At 35.3% G+C, this 20,523-nt stretch overlaps 1 protein-coding gene across 14 annotated transcripts in view; it reads left to right on the forward strand.

Moving 5' to 3' along the window:
* Positions 1-20,523, forward strand: part of NBEA (neurobeachin) — a 480,010-nt gene that overhangs the window by 274,120 nt on the left and 185,367 nt on the right. For all 14 annotated transcript variants that reach the window (XM_071804835.1, XM_071804807.1, XM_071804804.1 and 11 more), the window contains one exon: positions 15,948-16,072. In XM_071804835.1, the coding sequence (XP_071660936.1) occupies positions 15,948-16,072 (125 nt within the window). The remainder of the gene's footprint in view (positions 1-15,947; positions 16,073-20,523) is intronic.

The raw sequence follows: 20,523 nt of genomic DNA on the forward strand, positions 1-20,523 counted from the left end.
GCGAACAGCTCTGTGTGCTGTTTAGCTGCCTGGCAGGTTAAACCACAACAGTTATATATTGTGCCTTGGTTTGTATGTGCAGTTTTGAACCACGTCACTAACTGCAGAGATTACAGAACATCTACAGAAGGACAAGGATGGTTCAAGTCAATGATACTATGAATATGACTAAATCAATTTAATTTAAATAGTTTGGAAAAAGAAAGGCTCAGGGAAGGTCTTAGTTTATAAATATCTATCAGGAAAACAATATAGAGGAAAGAACTGAACTACTTGGTCTTCTGCTGATAGGACAAGGAGCTATAGCCTTATGCTAGTTCAGTTAAACATTAGGAGAAAAACAACACAGCTGTTAACCAACACAAAGTACAGGCCTGACGTGTATATTCACTCATGTAGTCCCATGTTGCTTTGGTTGCTTAAATAAAGTGTGAGATAGTAGACAAAAGCTATTCTAGAACTGTATTATAGTTATTTATTTAATGAATAGTCTTACAAAGCATGAGATTAGAACCTACATTAATTTTCTGTATAAAAGATTAATAATCCTTCAGAGTGATTTAGCAGCTTTTCACACTGGTGTCAATTCAATTCATCTCTTACAAGGCTTATTGGAAGCTTTACACTAGTTTGGCTTTTTGGTTTGGTTGTTTGCTTCTTAAAAAAAAAAAAAAAAAGAGCTATTTTAGACAGCAGGAAGAAGTTAACAAAATAACCTCAATTAAAGTCTTATCTGAAGGTAATAAATTGCAATTTCTATGTGTCTTTGCTTACCAGTGTTCAATCTGTAGTGTAAAGAAATACATTGATATTCTACCAGTAGTTTAAAGCATTTTCTCAAATCTTGGTGGAATTAAACCCCTAACACATGTCCTGAAATGACTCATTTTAAGTACGTTTTTTACTTTAATGGGATTTCTCATAAGCTTATACTTAAACTCATACTTAGAATTGGGCCTAAATTACGTTTTTTCTTAAAAAAAAAAAAAAATATAGATATATATATATATATATACACACTACACCACAGATTCAGACTCTCCAAAATAATATTGTAGATTTTTTAATGTCGCATTATGCATAATAAAGAATATCCTCTTTATAAGTATTTAATCATTAGGCTTTCTCAGTTGCTTTAATGACAGTCTGACTTTTAAGAAGTGTTACCCTTTCTTTTTCCATTGCTTGAATTCATATAGTTTTTGTTTCTTGAGTGTATATTATATACACTATTTTGTATCAGTTTGAGAGTTGGTTTTTTTTTTCAGTAAGGCATTTACAGTCTGAATCTGGGGATTTAAAATGCTGACCATCTGATTGTGTTGCTGTTTTATAGCAATAAAATCATTACCTTGTTCTTTAGAAGAGGAACCTGGTTCTTGGTGTTTGTTTCTTTTTTAATTTACGAACAGGAGATGAGTTCTATTAATTTTGTTTTGTATATATCAGGATTCTCTTTAGCAGGACAATCAGGTGATGGAAAGACACCTCTGTGTAACTTTTACTTGTAGTAAAATAAGACTGGGACAAGTCAATCGACCACTTTCTCAAATTCTCTCATTTAATGGGATCCATATAGCTTATCTATCTTTCCTCTTGGATTTCATTCAATCATGTGAATTCTGTGACCTGATCCTTCCCTTGACAATTCAGTGCAAGTCTTAGATGCCAGATTCTTCTGTGAGAACCCCAGGTTTTTACTTTCTCTACTGTTGAGACCTTTGTTACTTGAGACAAGAGCAGTAGGATTCCTGTCACCCAACTTTTCCCAAGGTGCAACTAGTTCTCTCCCTCGCCCATGAAATGAGTGCGGGTTGATTAGGTAAATATCGATAATGTTGACATCTTAAATTAGATAAAATGAACTCAGCTCAGCTATTGTTTGGCATAATTTGACAATCTTAATCTTCCAGTATATTACAACTGTTAACTGATATTATCAACTTCCCAGCAATTGAACTGTACCTCCCAGGCTGCAAGAAAGGAGAACCAATTCTACCAAGTCATAGGCCGTTTGGAAATAGGCAATAGGAAAAGCAGTTTCTGAAAATAATGTCATAGTCAACCTTGCAGCATCTTCAGACATAGTTTCTGTAAAACTATGTGGAGGAAATCTGGAGTAGCTAAATGATGCAAGAGGTTCCAAAAGAATGAAACTGAGTAAGGAGGGAGAGAGTAGACTGTATTTTCCCCTGAGTAGGTCATTAGAAACTGGAGAACCTCTGAGGCTGGCCTGATCTGCTCCAATAGTTCTTAAGCCACATGTGACTTTTCTGCACTTCAAGAGAAACTCTTTCCCAGGGCCTGTGTCCCAAGGAGCTTTGACAGAAAATACTCTGGATGATCCAGATTAGCAGCCAAAAAATGCTATTGGCGAATTGCCTTCAGACCCAGGTACAGGCTGAGTCCAGCTCCATTTTGTCTCACTTTCTTCCACTTTTGAACTACTCCTAGAATGTTGTCCCTTCTCTACCCATAGCTTATCTTTCAGAGTCTTGTCAAGTTTTTGATTTTTGCTTTCTTGTACCAGAAAATTTGGCTACCCATGCTCTGAAAGGAGAGCAGGACATCCTTCTGTTCCCAGGTGTATGGTGCAATCCTCTATCAGTTGTCTAGCTCAGTACTGATCCAGTCAGTAACCTTTCTTTTCTATGATAATAAATGGGTTTGAAATACTGTTCTCATTTCCCATATTACATGCAAACAAACTATAGTAATAAAGTCTAAAAAAAAAACAACCTTGGAATAAACATGTAAAGGATTAAATCAGCTTAACTAACAAAGTTGAGGACTGTAATTCCTCGGGATGATTCTATACAGAAAAACAGTGAGGGTTTGTGTAAATATATTAAACTACTGCTACTGATTTTTCTTTAATGGTAGTATTTGTTTAAGTAAGAACATACAGCTAAATATAGCCAAATATGCGTTCTATGGTATATTTGTAAAGCATATCCCTATAGGAAATTGTACTATACCATATCAACTGAACTATGAAAGTACATGGAAAATGGAGAAGATACATGTGGTCATGTCACAGATGGTGCTACAGACAAGGGAAAAATCAGCTGTGTCTTATGGTTGTCACACAGAATTGCTTAACAGATTAAGTAGCTAAAAGGAAGGAAAACATTTAAGAGTATATCCAGATACTTTGTATGCAAGAATTCTTTAAAGCCTTTGTTGCTTGTTTTTCTAAAACTCACAAAACTGGAGACTTTTTTCAAGACAGAAAACAAGGAAGTTCAATTCTGTGTTGTCTTTTTTTTTCTTTCATGTCTGCTTCTTCTCCCATGAGTTTTGCAGAGCCAAAAATAAATCATTAGGTCATGCTGATATATTTTGGGATATTTTATAGAAGACTGTTTCTGTACTTCTAAAGAACTTCTTGACTGTCAGAAATAAAATATAAATAGAACAGTTTTGATTTACTTGCCAAGCTGGTTTCTTAGCTCTTACAAAAGTTCCCAAGAAAAAAAAAAAAAAAAAAGAGTTAAGATTATTTCAGCATTTATTTGATAATGTTTTAAACATTGTCTCTATTGAAAATTCTATACCACTCATGGCTATGCCATTTGGCAAATGTTTATCTCATCACTACAAGTTGCATTTGTGGACAGTAATAACTGGTTATACACCAGTCAAGAGATACCCGCTAATTGGGCCAGCATGTCTTTTTTTCAATTCTTAAGAACAATATTAAGTTTAAAGCTAGATGTGTGCTTTGTCTTATGCTGCACTTCCAGATGATACTTAGGAAAAAAAAAAAAAAAAAAAAGAAATCTGTCTCAAAATGCTAGTGGAAAGTGTAAAACTTCAGACTTCTATAAATTTTGAATTCAAAGATTTCCAATTACTGAGCTTGAAACAGCATTTTGCAAAAACAGTCATTCTGTTAAAATAGTGTATTATCCAACTTGCATTTTAATAAACAGCTCTGCATGATGGAAACTAAAATAATTGCCTTGATAAAACTTTATTACTTATTTATTAGATTTTGATTACTGTTGCTGTTCATTGATAGGTCTCAAGAAAGCTAATTATTTCATCTCAGTGCCAGGTTTATAAGTTAACTGTCTTTAAACAGTTGCAACTTGAATAATTTATAAAGGTTTGAAACAGCAATTCATTCTGGGTTTTTAAGAAATGGTATTTAAAAAAAAAAAAGCTGTGTGTCTTAATTTTGGAGTAGCACTCTAAAAATATTTAGCTAAAACACTTTTTCTTTTTTCTAATTAAAGATTTTGAGAGAAAAAAGTTCTATTCCTGGATGCCAAAGGCTTCAAGTTGTGACTTACAAACAAGAGTAGCTAACGAGATAACCAGTCCTAGCTGTCTACCTCAACCCTGCTGTTCGTGTCAAAAGTAGAGCTCTAGATTTTTTGACAAGGCATTGCTGATTTGCCTTGAAACTGGACTGTAATTTGTATCTTCAACAGCTTCTTCATGAGAAATTCAGATGCCTTAATCTGTGCATCTGGAATGGAGCAGACAGTAGGGGCAGCACCCTCATCAGCAGTCACATATGTGATCCCTGCTTACAAGTCTGAGCCTTTGGTGTTTGAACTTTAAGAAAGCCAAAGAGGCACCAACGTTTTCAAGAACTTCCACAAGCTCTCTTACTTTGGATGCCTACTTTCAATACTTGAGACTGTGTTATCAGTTGTTCAAGCACAGTAACCCCAACTGAAACAACTTTTAGCTTGTGTTTAGCTCTTATGGAATTGCAAATCAATTACAAAAGCCTAGATTTTTTTTTTTTTTTTGAGGAGGTAGAACCCTACTGTCCCAGTTAGATATTTAATATGATAGATAACTATCCTAAAATACAGAGTAAACTGCTTTTTCTTCTAAAAGGTGCCTGCTTCATCATAACATCTGCAAAATCTCAGAATGGACAGTATGGGGGTGACATTTACAATTCTACCTAAAGAACCTAGGACAGTTCATTTCACTCAGTAGCAAAATATCCTATCGTTTATGTAGGTGGAGAAGGTAGCACTTGTGCAAAGGCAAAGGAGGAAGGAATCTCTGTGAGATGAGAATAAATTTTTCCCTATGTCTTCTTCGCTTTTCAGTACTACACCTGAACCAAGCAAACACTACTAAAGCACCCAGTTAGATAGGCAAGTGATTATTTTTGCGGAGTTGAGTTTGGGGTTTTTTTTAGGGGATTTCTGTGAAAGAATGGAATCAGGCAATAAGATACTATACTAGAGGAAGGCATAACTACAAGAGAGAGTTCTTTTAATTTCCATTGGTTACAACACCAGTTTATATGTTTTTCTGGAACCAGTTGTTCTCCTTCCCGAGGCAAAATTGAGTCACTGAGCTTCTGACTCAATGCTTGGCTGAAAAACTGAACAGAAGTAGTGACCTGCATTAGCAGACAAATGTTGGCTACAGAATTGTTGCTGGGAAAATATTTGATTTTTGAAGCTCAAGAGATGAACTACATTGAATACTTGATTAAAAAAAAAAAAAAAAGGCAGCAAATAACTTTAATTTTGTAAAACCCTTAGGTAGTATTATAAGAACTTTATCAAAGTTAACCTTGTTCAAAACCCAGCATGCCATGGCAAAATTAATAGTTGTCCTAAAGCATTTTCTATTTAGTTTATTAAATCCACATTTTACTTTGTTAAAATTAAGATACACATTTTTTTTTCTTAGACTGTTATCTGATTTCTTATGGATTATAGCTGTAAAATGACACAATACTTTCCAGACAGTTTAGCCAAAAAGTTGTAATATTTCCTGAGGACTTCTGTTTGTTGTGTTCAGAGAGTACCCATTTTTATTCTTCTTTTTGAAGGTGTTTAAGAAGGAAAATAATATTGCTACCAGCAGGTGGTATACTTGTACAAACAGAAGAAAAGTTGAATGGAAATTGTGTTTTAAAACTTTTTTTAATCAGAAAACAGTATTTTGGTTAAATATTTTCGTGAAAAATTAAGATGGTATAAGTCCTTATGAAAATACCTGATTTTTTCCCTTTCATTTTTTCTAAATTAATGAAAGCTTTCAGAATTTTTTTATTTTGAAATTGTATTTTACTCTCCTGTTTTATTTCTTCACAGAAGAAATGTATTAACTGATGTCATGGTACCTATTTCTGTGTGATGTTATAAAACCATAGTCAAAATGTAAAATAAATAGACTTTCTATTCCAGAAACTGGAAGATCATTTGCTACATACTTAAACTTATGTATCAGTGAAACTTTGAGGTGTTTCTACATTTAGAATAAGAAAAGCTGCACACAGCATGGAATACATTTTACTTAATTTTAACCATCTACAATTACGCTTCTAGTCTAAGCCATTCTGTCTGTATCTTTACAGTCAGTTAAGAAAGAGAAAGGCAACCTCAATATACCTTTCATTTCATCTTGGACATTTTTATATGGTAACATCATGGTAGTTCTTATGAAACATTGCTAAGTACACCGCTGTGCTGAGATGGCATGACGTAACAAAAAATACATTAAAAATAAAAATGTGCTAAAATGCTGTGTATTCTTTCAAGACATTTTCCAAAAGTGAATTTTACCCAAATTTTCGTTTCTTTGAAACCTTAAAAAGGCTTTCTGGGCCTTGGGAGTTTTGTTTCTTCTTTGTTTGGAGTGATGACAGCACATTCTGAAACAGATGAAAGGTTCCAAACTAGGAATCGGAGTTAAACCAAAGAGTAATGTTCCCATCATTTTCTTCATGTTTTCTTTGAAGATAATATTACTATGTGTCTTCATTTTAGTAACCTTAAAATTTATTGCATTTTAGTGTTTCTAGGGGTACAATATATTATTCCTAGAATTCGGTGCACTTCCGTTTTGTTGTTATTGATACATTGTGACTAAGAAAACCCACTGTGATTATGTTGAGTTGAACACTGACAGTTTATGTACCCACTTTTTATATTGCCTCAGTTATTCATTCAGTGTCATTGGATTAACTAAAAGGAACTGAGTATAAAACTTCAGGGAAATTTATTGTTTCATTTAGCTGTCCTACATGTAGCATCCTACTATTGCACGTTAGTTGTTTGGATAGATTTGCCAAAGTTATCTCACATTACTTTAAATTTATGTTTTATGTTAAATCAATTTAATAATTAAAAAAATTCTATTTACCTTTAGTTTTACTTTGTAGACGTTTGAATTATTGTCATTTCTATTGGTAATTTTTAAGATGTATATGCTTTTTTCTTTTTTCCTATATAGCTTTATGCATGCTTAATCTTATTTCACTAAAACGAATGCTTTTTGACATAAGTTTCTTTCTATTTAATAACACAGCAGGCATTCCAGAATGGACATCTCATTCTGGGAATCTAACCTTTATTAAAAAATATAGATGATCAGGATAATTGTTAGTCCTTCTTTGTGTATGTGTGTTTGTTATCAGTTTTTTACTTCAGACTCTATGCAATATACTGAAATCCCCAATCCCTTTACAAATTGTCTGCATTTCATATAAATTTTCCTGATGATCAGAAGCAAGTTATCAGATATGCAATATAATCTGGGGATTAACTGCCTTAGAAGTTTGTGTTTCAGGTATTACTATAGCTAAAATCTGTTGCTGCAGCCTCCCTTTCACAGCTACTGATGTTATTCTTCTTTCTGATGTCTTGTCTAAATGAAGATTAACACATCTGGAGAGATTTCTGTTTTCATCTTCCTCTTTCTATTTTTCATCTTTTGAACTTCAGTGTCCTCATTTTTTTCACTGAAATCAAGTCATGAAAGTTTCAGGAATTGGAGGGTTTCCTTAAAAGTGTGTATTAAATATACCATTTTTCCGGTGCCTTAAGAAGATAGTAAAAGCCACATAAGTCGCCCCCTCTTTTCTGACAAGGATGTTACACTTTAAAACAGTTCTTAGAAGATTCTTCTTCGGGAATTTGGTGGATCTTTAGTCATTAACCATCTTCTGATACTTTTTGCTCTCTTAATTTGTAGCAAATTCTCTGTTCCTCTCAGCTTTGTCCTTCATTGTTAATGCATGACCATTAGTAATATAATAATAGGAAAGAAACTGTGTTTTCTTTTTGCCTTTCAGAGGTGACTCCCCTGCTCTTGTTTTGATGATTGGGGTGGTGTTTTCTGTTACTTGGAGTTCCTCCATGCTCTATTTCACCCTGATTTCAAAGTCCACATGAAAACCCTTCCCCTCCACCCAAACCATGGAAAGCTACAAAGCACAAATACTGATCTCTGTAAAAGTTTGCAGGTTTATGAATGGCATTCATCCTTGACAAGTGTAAACAACTTCACAACTTTTTCTTCCCTATTTTAAAAAATATACCATTCTCCAGTGTCCAAGGGAAACCTGTGGGTCCACTAGTATGTAATCTGCTGGTAACTCGTGCTGCATATGTTATGAATTGCGTAAAAAACCATTTTTCCCTTTTTCTGTTAATACAGTAATCATACAACTCCACAGATCAGTGCTAAACTTACACAGATTTCTGGAGTTTACTGCCTGAAACAAGAGTAGCTCAAACTCACAAGGCTCAAAATGTTATAGACTATCTAACAGATACTCTTGATAACCCAGTGTGATCCATCCATAATTATTCACATCAGTTTCTCTCTCTTCCCATCCACTTTCACAGTTATTTCTTTTCCACTAGTTTCCGTAGTCATTGGTTCTCTTCTCACATCTCTGTTCCTTACAAACTCACTGCCTCTCATTTTTTTCCCCGCTCAGTGTTGTTTTTTCTCCAACAATCAATAATTACATTTCAAACCTTTCATCTGTGCTTTTCAATTTCTTTGCTTCTTAATCTGTTTTCTTTATGAAGTATGAAACTTCTCAGGCAATAACTGAGTCACTCAACATCATATTCGTAAAAAAAAACTTCTAAAAGGTTAAATGTTGCCTAAATTTCCCTGAGTATTTAGCATCCTTCTATTTAAATGGTAAGCTCTTTATCTGAGACTTTCCCTCCTGCCCTGAAACTCTGTCAAATATATTCCTGATGTTTAACAATAAGAATTCTTGTGCATGTGTACTTAAGAGAGAAAAAAAAAAATGCTGTTTATAAGAATTCCTAAAGACTTTTTAAACTCCAATTTATAATATTTTTCCATCTTTTTCAATTTTCATTGCATTAGATGTTTCTGAGGTTCATTGACATATTTACTCCCTGAGTTGGTATTTCCAGTGTTTAGTATTATTTGAATTATTTGTTTAGTACTAGTCTTCATTTTCAGTATTTCTTGGTTTGTGAGGTTTTTTGCATTTTGTTCGTTGGTTGGGGTTTTTTTGGGTTTTTTTTTGGTTTGGGGTTTTTTTGGTGTTTTGTTTTGTTTTCTGGGATTCTCTAGCATGCTCTTTGCAAAAACATAACCGAGCTTTGTGGGTTTTGTAACTAAAAAAATGGGATTTGTGTAGGGTAACTACACCAGTTATGTTAATTAAGGCTTCTGATATTTGTTTCTGTTTATGTATAAAAATACCTTCTTTTCTTTTAGCCACCATAATGTAGGATGTGGTTTTTGAATGCCTGTCTCACCATCTTGATAAATACAGCAGTCACTCTTTCTGTTTCAAGCACAATCAGAAAAACCTTCACCCTAATACAATTATTTTATCTGTTCCTCCACCCCTTCTGAAGAGTATTGGTTGCCATTGCTACAAAAGACTTCTACTACTTAGATCTTCCATCAAATAGGTTTATATTTTGGCTTGTGCTTTTTAACTGTATTTGTATATTGCATAAGTAATAATTTGTAATTTTTTGTCAAGTTTTTTTATGCCTTTTTTTTTTTAATGTTACAATTTCTCTGGTTTTAATCCAATATGCATTTTTTTCTCATTTCTCAAAATGTAGTCATAATTCCGCACTGCAAAAACAATTGCTTTTCCTTTTTAAAATATGTTACAGAAAAACAATCAAGTTTAATTCTTGACATTATAGATCATCTGTTCCTTGCCTTTTCTTAGTAGGTTCCCAGTATTATAAAGACTATGGATTCTCTGACATCCTTCCAGTTCTGTGACCCACCTCTTTTTCCAAACAACTTTGTCCCCTTCCCCCATGCCTGCAGGCTTGTTCCTCTTCATTAACATATTCAAACCTAATCTCTTCCATCTGGCAGCCCATCCTTTGGGCTGCAGTCTGAGAATCTTTCACGGACATGTGCACTGCTACTCTACACTGTTTGTATTTGTGGTCAGTGGGACGGAGTCTAGTTGGAGGCCTGTATCTAGCAGAGTCCCTCAAGGGTTGGTACTGGGACCAGTACTATTTAATACACTCATCAATGACTTGGACGAGGGAATAGAGTGCACTGTCAGCAAGTTTGCTGATGACACAAAACTGGGAGGAGTGGCTGACACACCAGAAGGCTGTGCTGCCATCCAGCAAGACCTGGACAGGCTGGAGAGTTGGGCAGGGAAAAATTTAATGAAATATCACAAGGGCAAGTGTAGAGTCTCGTATCTGGGCAGAAACAACCCCAGGTTCCAATATAAATTGGGGAACAACCTGTTGGAGAGAAGTGTAGGGGAAAGGAACCTGAAGGTCCTGGTGGACAGCAGGATGGCCATGAGTCAGCATTGTGCCCTTGTGGCCAGGAAGGCCGATGGCATCCTGGGGTGTATTAGAAGGGGGGTGGTTAGTAGGTCAGGAGAGGTTCTCCTCCCCCTCTACTCTGCCCTGGTGAGACCGCACTTGGAATATTGTGTCCAGTTCTGGGCCCCTCAGTTCAAGAAGGACAGGGAAGTGATGGAGAGAGTCCAACGCAGAGCCACAAAGATGATTAAGGGAGTGGAGCATCTCCCTTATGAGGAAAGGCTGAGGGAGCTGGGTCTCTTGAGCTTGGAGGAGACTGAGGGGTGACCTCATTAATGTTTATAAATATGTAAAGGGTGAGTGTCACGAGGATGGAGCTAGGCTCTTCTCAGTGACAACCAATTATAAGACAAGGGGCAATGTGTACAAAGTGAAACACAGGAGGTTCCACTTAAATATGAGAAAAAGCTTCTTCACAGTGAGGGTAACAGAGCACTGGAACAGGCTGCCCAGGGAGGCTGTGGAGTCTCCTACTCTGCAGACATTCAAAACCCGCCTGGACACATTCCTGTGTAACCTCATGTAGGTGTTCCTGCTCCAACAGGGGGATTGGACTGAATGATCTTTCGAGGTCCCTTCCAGTCTCTAACATTCTGTGATTCTGCATTTGCCTCTAGTTGCTGTAGCTGCAGGTGACACAGAGCAAACTGTGACCAGGGACTGGGTTTCACAGCGGTGGAACTGCTGGCATGGATGCTGACTGCCCACAGAGTGGACAAAGGCTTGCTGTTTAGGGCAGCTAATATTCATAAGTCAAAGAAAAAGCCCTTTGCATACACTTCTTTGGAGCTGTGGCTGAAGGAGTTCATAGAAAATATTTTCAAAAGTTGTCTTTAATCTGAGCTGTAGACATGTTGTGAAAAGGCAGGGAGGACTTTGCTGTTCAGGCTGGCTTGACACTTCTCTAAATTGTCTTGGTGGAGAGCTACACAATTTCCTCTTCAAGAGGGTAATACATTGGGCTACCTGACATACTTTAGTCTGTCACAATAATCTTTGTGCCCAAATATATGGAAGGTGCGTATGGTATGGTAGCAAAGAGCATTATACAGAATTCTGGGCAGTTCTCAGTTTTAGGACAACCTGCCTCTGGGAGAGTTCAAAGCTTTTTGCTCTAACGTATCAAAGTTCACACTGACTACCTGAGGTAGCATAAAACCACTTTGCCTTTCCATCCCATGATGGCCTTTAACAAGATGAAATACTATTTAAAGTACGAGAATGTACACAGCAAACTGCTAAGCGGACACCAGTGATGACAGTGAAATAGAATTTGTAATCCTTCAATAACTGTAGTAAAATAAGGCTTGTTCCATTAAAATATGTACATTCTGTCTGTATTAACTATATGAAATACTGCACATCTGAAATTTGGGATTAAGTTTGCAACATGCACACCACTCCAAATAAAATTTTTTGTTTAAGTAACCTTGTAATATCACTAGTTTCCTACCAGCCCTTGTTATGACAAGGATGATCAAGGTTTATATTGGATTATATTACAGTTTGTAAGGAAATTATCTTGGCAGTTAAACTCGTGGTGCAGACTTCCTTGTGTCATGTGTTTCAGGGTACATTTTAAAGAACAGTTCAGTTAAAATGATACAGATATATTTCTTTTTTGGAGTACGGAGTAGCTCATGAATGGTGCTATGAACTTTCAGTTCTTAAAAAAAAATCATTGCAGTATGCTTAATATGCATTTATTCATTCAAACAAGCCTGATTCAGAGTGTCACTTAACTGGTATAAGATATGGGGGAATGAGAAATTACATGTAATCTAGTAGGCTGTGGAAATAAGGATTATTAATAATATACATTAGTAAGAAAAGTAAAGCTTATTGAAATATTGTACTTGTTACAAAAATAAATTACTAAAATTACTTATTCGAGTCATTTCTAGGAAAAATTAGTTGTAACAGAAAGAGATGTGGATGATTTGCAGACACAACTCTCTTCTAGGACTGACTTGTGCCCAGCACAGTGTTAGAAGGTGTAGTTCTGCTTGATTTACAGCCATCATTTAGAGCTACCTAACAGATACCTAAACTCCCAAAAAAACTTAAAGCCTGAATTCACAGGATTAGAATATAAGCATTTCTAAAGTACTGCAATCTTGGGGCTAGACAAGTTAACACTGATTCAGTCCATAGCTCTGGACTTTTAATGCAGGTTAAATTCTTAGTTTTAGGCCGGAGCTTGTGGCCAGGATATTCTACTTGCTAGTATTTTTAATGTAATCCAAAGATGTAATAATATAACTTTTTAGAAAAGTCCCACAAATTCATCTGTCTATAATGCAAGTGGTGAAACTCAACCATTCAAAACTTTCTCTACGTATAGCCATTAGCTTTTCACGCATCTGCTTTCTTGCTACCAACAGGGTAGGAGAAAATGTCTTTTTATTAAAGGTGTTGCTCAAGGATTCAAGGATAAATGTGAGAGTAACTGATTAAGATTCAGAAACCTTTTTGGTAGGGCTCAGATACCCTCTTCCAGTATCTGGTTTGTGTTCTATTATTTGAAACTATTTATTTTGCACCATTATTATCTATTTCAGACTTCTATCCCTGGTGAATCTGTAACCCTTTTTTTGGATGCCTAAAATAGACTTTAACCTCTGACAATTTCATAAGGTCTTTACTTAGCACTTCATTAACATAGTGACTTTAAAATCTGTTTTACTTTCAGCTGAGAATATATGGTATTCTTCAGACTGATTAATGAAGTTAGTGAATTACCACATTAAATACAGAACAAATTAAAAATGAAGTTATTTTAGTCTTTGAATATTTCTATATTTCATAAAAAGTTTTAATTCTTACGTAGTTGTATCATTTTTATGAGCCTAACAGTTTTTTTTTATTATTATCATTATTATTATTATTGTTGTTGTTGTTGTGGAGATAAATGCCGTTTCAGAGAACTCTCATGTTTGAAACAATTGTCATTAATATCTTTAGTCCTGTTTCATCATGACTTACTCTTAGATGAAAGTAAAAATGGAAAGATTCTTTCCTTTCAAAAAAATCACTATGATAAAACATCTTTAGAATTATCTTTGATCTCATCAGTTTAAAACAGACTGGAAGTACACAAGGAGTCTTTAAGCTTTGTCTTTTAAACCACTGGGCAGTTGTCAGCCCATTTTTGTGTTCATATTGCAGAAGGATCAAGGGGATTTAGCAGACACAATAAAATTATTCAGTGCTCGGTGTAGGAGGAGAAATGATGGACTGATAATTCAAGCAAATGCGACATCTGTGAACAAAAACTGTATCACAGTGCAAAACTGAAGTAGGTATTTTACTTAGCAAAAGGTAATTGGCACTCAAGATAGCAAGATGTTTGTGTCTCATAACATGCAACCCAGGCCATTAGTGCTGCACCTTCCCACCGTGGGAGCTCAGTCACTGCCTCATCTCTACACAAGATGCGTTGAACTGCTCTAGGTGAGGAAGCAGCTCCCACTGAACTCCTGAAGTTGTTTTTTTTACTGCTTGCAGATAAGTAAAATGCTTTCCCTACAGGGCAACAGTGAGCACCTTCATGCAGACTCAAGGACATAGTGAGTTTTAAATTAAGGAAATTCAAACTAGACATGAAGAAGAATTTTTTTTACAATGAGGACAGTAAAACACTGGCCCAGGTTGCCCAGAGAGGTGGTAGATACCCCATCCCTGAAGACATTCAAGGCCAGGCTGGATGGGGCTCTGAGCAACCTGATCTGGTTGAAGATGTCCCTGCTCATGGCAGGGGACTGGACTAGATGAGCTTTGAAGGTCCCTTCCAACCCAAACTATTCTATGATTCTATGAATTTCATTCTGAATGAAAAAAAAAATACATTGACTAAAAATGATGATGTGCTGCTTCTGAAAATGTGTAAGTAGCTAGAAGCTATATTGCTACATCAACCCCCCTTGGTGCTCTGCCCTCCAGAAATGATCCACGTCTCATGACAGCAGTTAGTAAAGTTGGACAAGAACTCATGCAAGCATGAAAAAAAGTAGTTAAATGAACTGTAAAAAGTGAAAAATGTTTGTTCTACAGTAGCAAATTTCTACATTTCCTCTGGAAATGGCTACCAGCACAGAGCTTCTCAAAGTGAAGGCAATATAGAAAACAATGGCTGATCTAATACCTAGAAAAAATCCAGCAGAAAGGTAGTCCATCCTCATTACATGAAAATGACCTTTTTTTCTTTTTTTTCCCCGTGTCTCTTGTCTGGCCACCTTGAGGGTTCTGCAGATAGATTCAAAATGACTGGTTTAAAGCGGTGGTTTCCTGGTTATGGTCTGCAAGGTCATGATCTGCAGACTCATTTGAAGTGTGTAGTGTGTTCAATTATGGGTTTGATGATACGTATGCATCCACAAACATCCTGGGTATTTAACAGTGATCCAAAAAGTTTTTAAGGTATTGGCTTAAAATACAGCTTTGCCCAAATATCGCACAGCTTGCTTATGAAATCGCTATGGGAGATGTTTATGTTGATAAAGCCAAAAAGTTGTTTGAAAGTGGAGATGGTAATTTCTGTAAAACCAAAGCTGAATACCAGATGTATTGCAGAATCACAGAATATTAGGGATTGGAAGGGTATCTGATATATCTGTATATCTTTTTACTTGAATATAGATTAATAATGGTTTGTATAATTCTACAGAACTTTAATATTGCTTTTGAATGTAAAAAGGCAATGAAACACTAAGACAGCCATGGTTGTTAATGGCTTGTATTAGCTGGAAGCTATAAAATCATCCTAGTACTCTGTTAGTGCTGGAATAATAATTTACCAAGACAATTACCACATGGTGGAATTTTTTTGCTGCTCTAATTCAGTGTTATTAATAATGAATAAAATTGCAATTTTCTCAGGTTGCTAGGGGCAGTGGGGAATTATTTCAATGAATATTTCAGCACATTAGTTTAATCATAGTTGCACAAAATTCAAGTGGGCAATATTTTATACTTCTAAGTTCAGTCTGCTAAGGGACCATAGTCATTAAATTGCAAACTATTTGCGCTGAGGTTCATTCTATGATTTACAAGCCTTGTTAAAAACACTGTAAAAGAAAGCAAGCTGTGCCATTAATACTTGTAATTTGATGCTGCATTTGTTAATGGGCTCAGTGTGATTAATGTTGTTAGCAGCAGGCAGAACATTTTGAGACAGGCATTGCTGGTGTTTATAATATAGAAATGCATGTAAAGAAATGTTAGAATATTGTAAGTTTTAGTAACATATGTTTTTACAAGGTTGCATTGCTGAAATAGAAAAGCAGCAGTGAAATTATACTACAATTTATGTAAATACAGTTCAAGCTGTGGTAGGTGCTGATGTGTGTGTTCTTTATTTCATAGCCAACTGCATGACTTCTGGCGCTTGGATTACTGGGAAGATGATTTGCGCCGGCGGAGGCGATTTGTTCGCAATGCTTTTGGGTCTACTCATTCTGATGCTCTCCTAAAAGCTGCCGTGGAATATGGTCAGTACTAACTCCTGCTTAAAAATATAGCTTATGATGTTCTCTTAATGTCCATGAATGCCTTAGAATAGTGTCCTGTCTTTTCTAAGGACAGTGCCGAGAATTCCTAGGACAATATATTCTTAGGAAAGGAATTCTTTCAATTCTTTCACTTTAATGAACCAGAAGACTTCAGCTTGTGGGCTGTTAAATTCTCTGATCCCCAAGGGGTTCACATTATACCTCTCTAGCATTCCCAGACGCTAATTTTGAGACATCGGTAAAAGTAACTGAACTTGTCTCTCCAGAGTGACAGAATGAAACTGTTAGGCCATCAAACTAATCTGTCGTAATAGTTCCATTGGAGATCTTTCATGAATGAGGAATTAGCCGTTTTGTAAAAATATCAGAAGTTTTATCCTGGCATGCATAGTCTCAGCCAAAGGTATTTTTTCCTGCAAATCATGAAATACATAAGGTCTCGTTTTAAATAATTATTTTAAGGTTACTTGTGATTTGAATAGTGAATGGACTACAGAGGAACTTCAATCTAGGAACTTAAGGGTTGGATAAAGTTTGGTTTTCATGGAGAAGAAGCTGGAGTATAAAAGAGAAAGGAGGAACATGCTTACAATTTCCCTTACATCATCTAAAAGTTTCTTATGTTTAGTGACTTCTGTACAGCAGACTGAGCCTGATTACTATAAAAGTACAATGCAAATTTCATTCTCAGGTTTAAGCTGGGGTGACATATCAGAGAAAGGAATTTTTTAGATAATATTAAGATGTTTTTCAATCTTTTTTTCTTTTTTTTAATCTGTAGTGCTGAAAAACAAATCCTGGGATTCCTTAGCGTTTAGGAGGAAAAAACTGAAATAATTGTACCCAAAGCAAATTGAGCCCTTCAGCTGATGTTTAGCCAAAGGCTAATGTTGTCAGAAGTTCGGAATAAGATAGATATAATGCTAACTCTGTGTGACCTACACATTTCACCAACTTTGCAGGTTGTTGAGGCAAATAGCTGGGATTTGAACAAGGTTAGACATATAAATGAATATATGTGTGTGTGGTTATACTACCTAGTGTAATTTAATACTTATTTAAACATGAAGGCTATCATATGCAGGACTTCAGGTCATAAACTGTTCATAAGTTGGGTTAAGGAAGACATTTCCCCCAGCAGTATATCGTATTTCATATTTGACAAAGGGTTATTTTCTCCACATTCTTCCAAAGATCAAAATAGATCTTATGAGAGGCAGATGCAAAACTGAGCTAATTGCTGTATTGCTTTTGTAAGGCAAATAATCATCAAAACCATGGGCTTTATTCATTATGCAGGCAGAAAAACCTTAAAAATATTTTTACTGATGAATGTTTTTAATTTTGGATGTTAAACTAGCATTAAAACAGGAAGAAATCTGATTTATAAACTGTTACAAAATTTTAGGCCTTGATATTGTCCTGTTTTTAAAGTAACAGGAGATTTCCATTTACTTAGATTTTGTTTTGTGCCTATATAGCAGGAATATTGTCTCTTTGGGATAAGTTTGTCCTCAGAGGATACTGGAAAAAGTTTTGCATTTTTTTTAATGAGGACTATAACACAAGCTGCATTCAACAGTTTCAGCATGTTGCAAAGGTTGCCTCCATTTATGGATCTTATGTGTTCTAGTATATTAGTACAGGTGACAGCTGCCTGGTAGTAGACTTAACCTGCAAGGCAAAGCTACAACTAAAAGAAACAGAAAAACTGAAATTGTTGTAGACTTGTATTGGATTGTTTCTATCTAATTTCACATTACTCACCTGCGAGTACATTCACCATACAGGAAAATTAAACCTCAGGTGCGTTTAGGGGTGATACACATCACACTTAGTGGTTGCATAAAAATTGCAATAGACTGAAGTTGTCCTGTTTGCAGAATTAAAATAAATAATTCTAACTTTTCACATATGTATTAATATTAACATATGGAATGTTAAGCATGCATTGAAGTTATAGTTTATGGATTCTGTCTAGATGTACTTACTTTTCAGAGGCTTGAGCCTTTGGATTTTCGTACTGAAACTTTTAGCTGACCTTTCTCTGTAAGAAAACATCCTTAACACTGATGTTATTTTTATGCCTCTTGGTGTTACTAATGAGTTGAATAATTTATGAGGTTGTCATGTGAAAAGGATTTGGTGCAGTTTGATGTACTTTTAGCCTCTGGTGTTGGAATGCGAGGCAGATTTTTTTTCCACAGGGCTTAACTTTCATTGTATTTTTTTTTTGTTAGCTTTGTTTTGATAATTTTGCTTGGAACAGTCTGATAGTAAAATGTCCCTACCTTCCAAAACTAAGCATGATATCACACTTCAGAAAGAATTTAAGGCATCTAAAAAAATTCTACTGCATAGTTTTCCAGTAACACATTTTTTCCTGACCTCAGATACTTTGTTTGTGAGAAATCATTTCTTCATCAAAGCAAATTTTGTTGAACTTTTGTTATATTAATAGCAATTTTTCATCTTGACTGATACTTCCAGCACAACTAAAGCTATTTTGAGCATCAGTAAAACAGTGGAAACATCTCACAAGTTTTTGTTATCTACATTGACTGTCAGTTATCATTTAGGATTTTGTGCATAAATATTTCAGAGGAGGAATGTTTAGTCAAAGCCTAAGTCAGCAAGCCCCTCAGTGTCTACGATCAAAGGCATCAACTTAAGTAGGTCTGATCAGGCATTGCAGAGAGGGCAGGCAGTTTCAGCTGAGCAAAAATCACAGAGCAAAGATGACAAAATTAATCAGTCATTCCTTTGGCAGTAAATAATAGATATGCTGAGGATTGCAGATGAGAGAATTTTCAGATTCCTTGGAGATGTGCCTACTTAACACCTGATTTATCTAAGCTTGTACATCCATCAAGATATGACCTTGACAAATAAAAAAGTTCTCTACAGCTACTTTAGTATTAAATCAGAGTTAATGTTGGATGCATGGATATTGTAATTATATAATACTTGCAGTTATCAAGGAATAGGAGAGTCTTAGAATTGAAAACTATGTCTTTGGTGTATATGCTTGTTTCAGAGAAGTAACAATGAATGTTACATTCTACCTTGAAGAGCTAAAAAAAAAAAAAAAGTGCTAATTTTAGCTGATAAGTGACTTCTTCCTGTAGGGAACTTTATATACATTCTGCTGCTGGAAAATATTATTCTTTTCAAAAATTTCTGCTACAAGGCAAGTGGGTGAAGCTTCTCTTTAACTACAGTCTGTTAGTCAGCCACTGTATGCGTGTTCAGATTTGATAAAATATAAATACGCATACATTTGTGTGAGTGTCCATAAACGTTCAAAGTACTTGGCAAGTAAAAAATGTTTCAAAACTATGTGAAAAATTTTAACATATTCCTGTGGCTGTATACTTAGCTGTCCTTTGAGTCAGTAAGTATGTCAGAATCATAGCAGCATTTACAAGAGATGGACTGGAGAATCTTTCCCTTTGGATTAGTCTCCTCCATTTCTAATTTTTTTTAATATGGATTTGTTTGTTCTGGATTTGTTTATAATCTGTTAAAACAAGTTTCATATCTGGATTTAAAATTTCAGCCATAATTGTTTCAGCATTGTATCTGCTATGCCCTTCTTAGTTACATTCTTCTTTGAATAGAAATACAGATTCATTTCTCCCTTTTGTCAAGCAAAGGGATACTACTTACTGCAGTATCAAAGTGCAAGCTATAGTATGGGATTTTTAAATACCTGGAAACCTTTAGTACAGTTTTCATTTTATGGTGTCAATGGATTTTAAACAGTTCTTATTTTAAGTTTAAACGTAGTTTCAATGTAACTGATAAAATTGTAGACTGAAAAGTGGAAAAAAAAAATGTTTAATAGTTTATAAATTCTGCTTCTCTTCCCCAAATTCTACTACTGATAAATATACGAAATAAGCAGATGTGACCCGTTTCACAGTGATTCTGTACCTGTGCTGAAAGAACTGACTTTCCAGCTGATCACATTAATAGTTTACAGTCTTTGGAGATTAGTATAGATGAGATACTACTGTACTGCCCTGGACAGTGCCAGAGAATACTGTTCCCCAAAGGTCATCTTGAAAGCAAAAGAGTTAATTTTTTAAGCTTTGGTCCTTTAAGCTTCAAAGGTTGTGGTCCACAAACCATTTGCACATAGAAGGAGTCCAAGAAAGGTCACATTTTCTAGTCTGTACTGGAGGAAATGGACATGAATAACTCAATGCACATGTTCTAAACATATATATGTAAGCTGGCCAAATATTTCTAGTGTCTGTGCTCAAGAATATTTGCCCTGTTAAGTCAATTATTGTGAAAGATCCTGAAAGCTTAGAATGGAAAATAAAAAAACATACAAACAAACAAACAAAACAAAACAAAACAAAACAAAAACTTTATAATGTAATATGTAATACATTCATGTTTTGAAACAAACCTACAGATAT

Source organism: Patagioenas fasciata, chromosome 1 (assembly GCF_037038585.1).
Source record: "Patagioenas fasciata isolate bPatFas1 chromosome 1, bPatFas1.hap1, whole genome shotgun sequence".
In the NCBI taxonomy this organism is placed as follows: Eukaryota; Metazoa; Chordata; class Aves; order Columbiformes; family Columbidae; genus Patagioenas; species Patagioenas fasciata.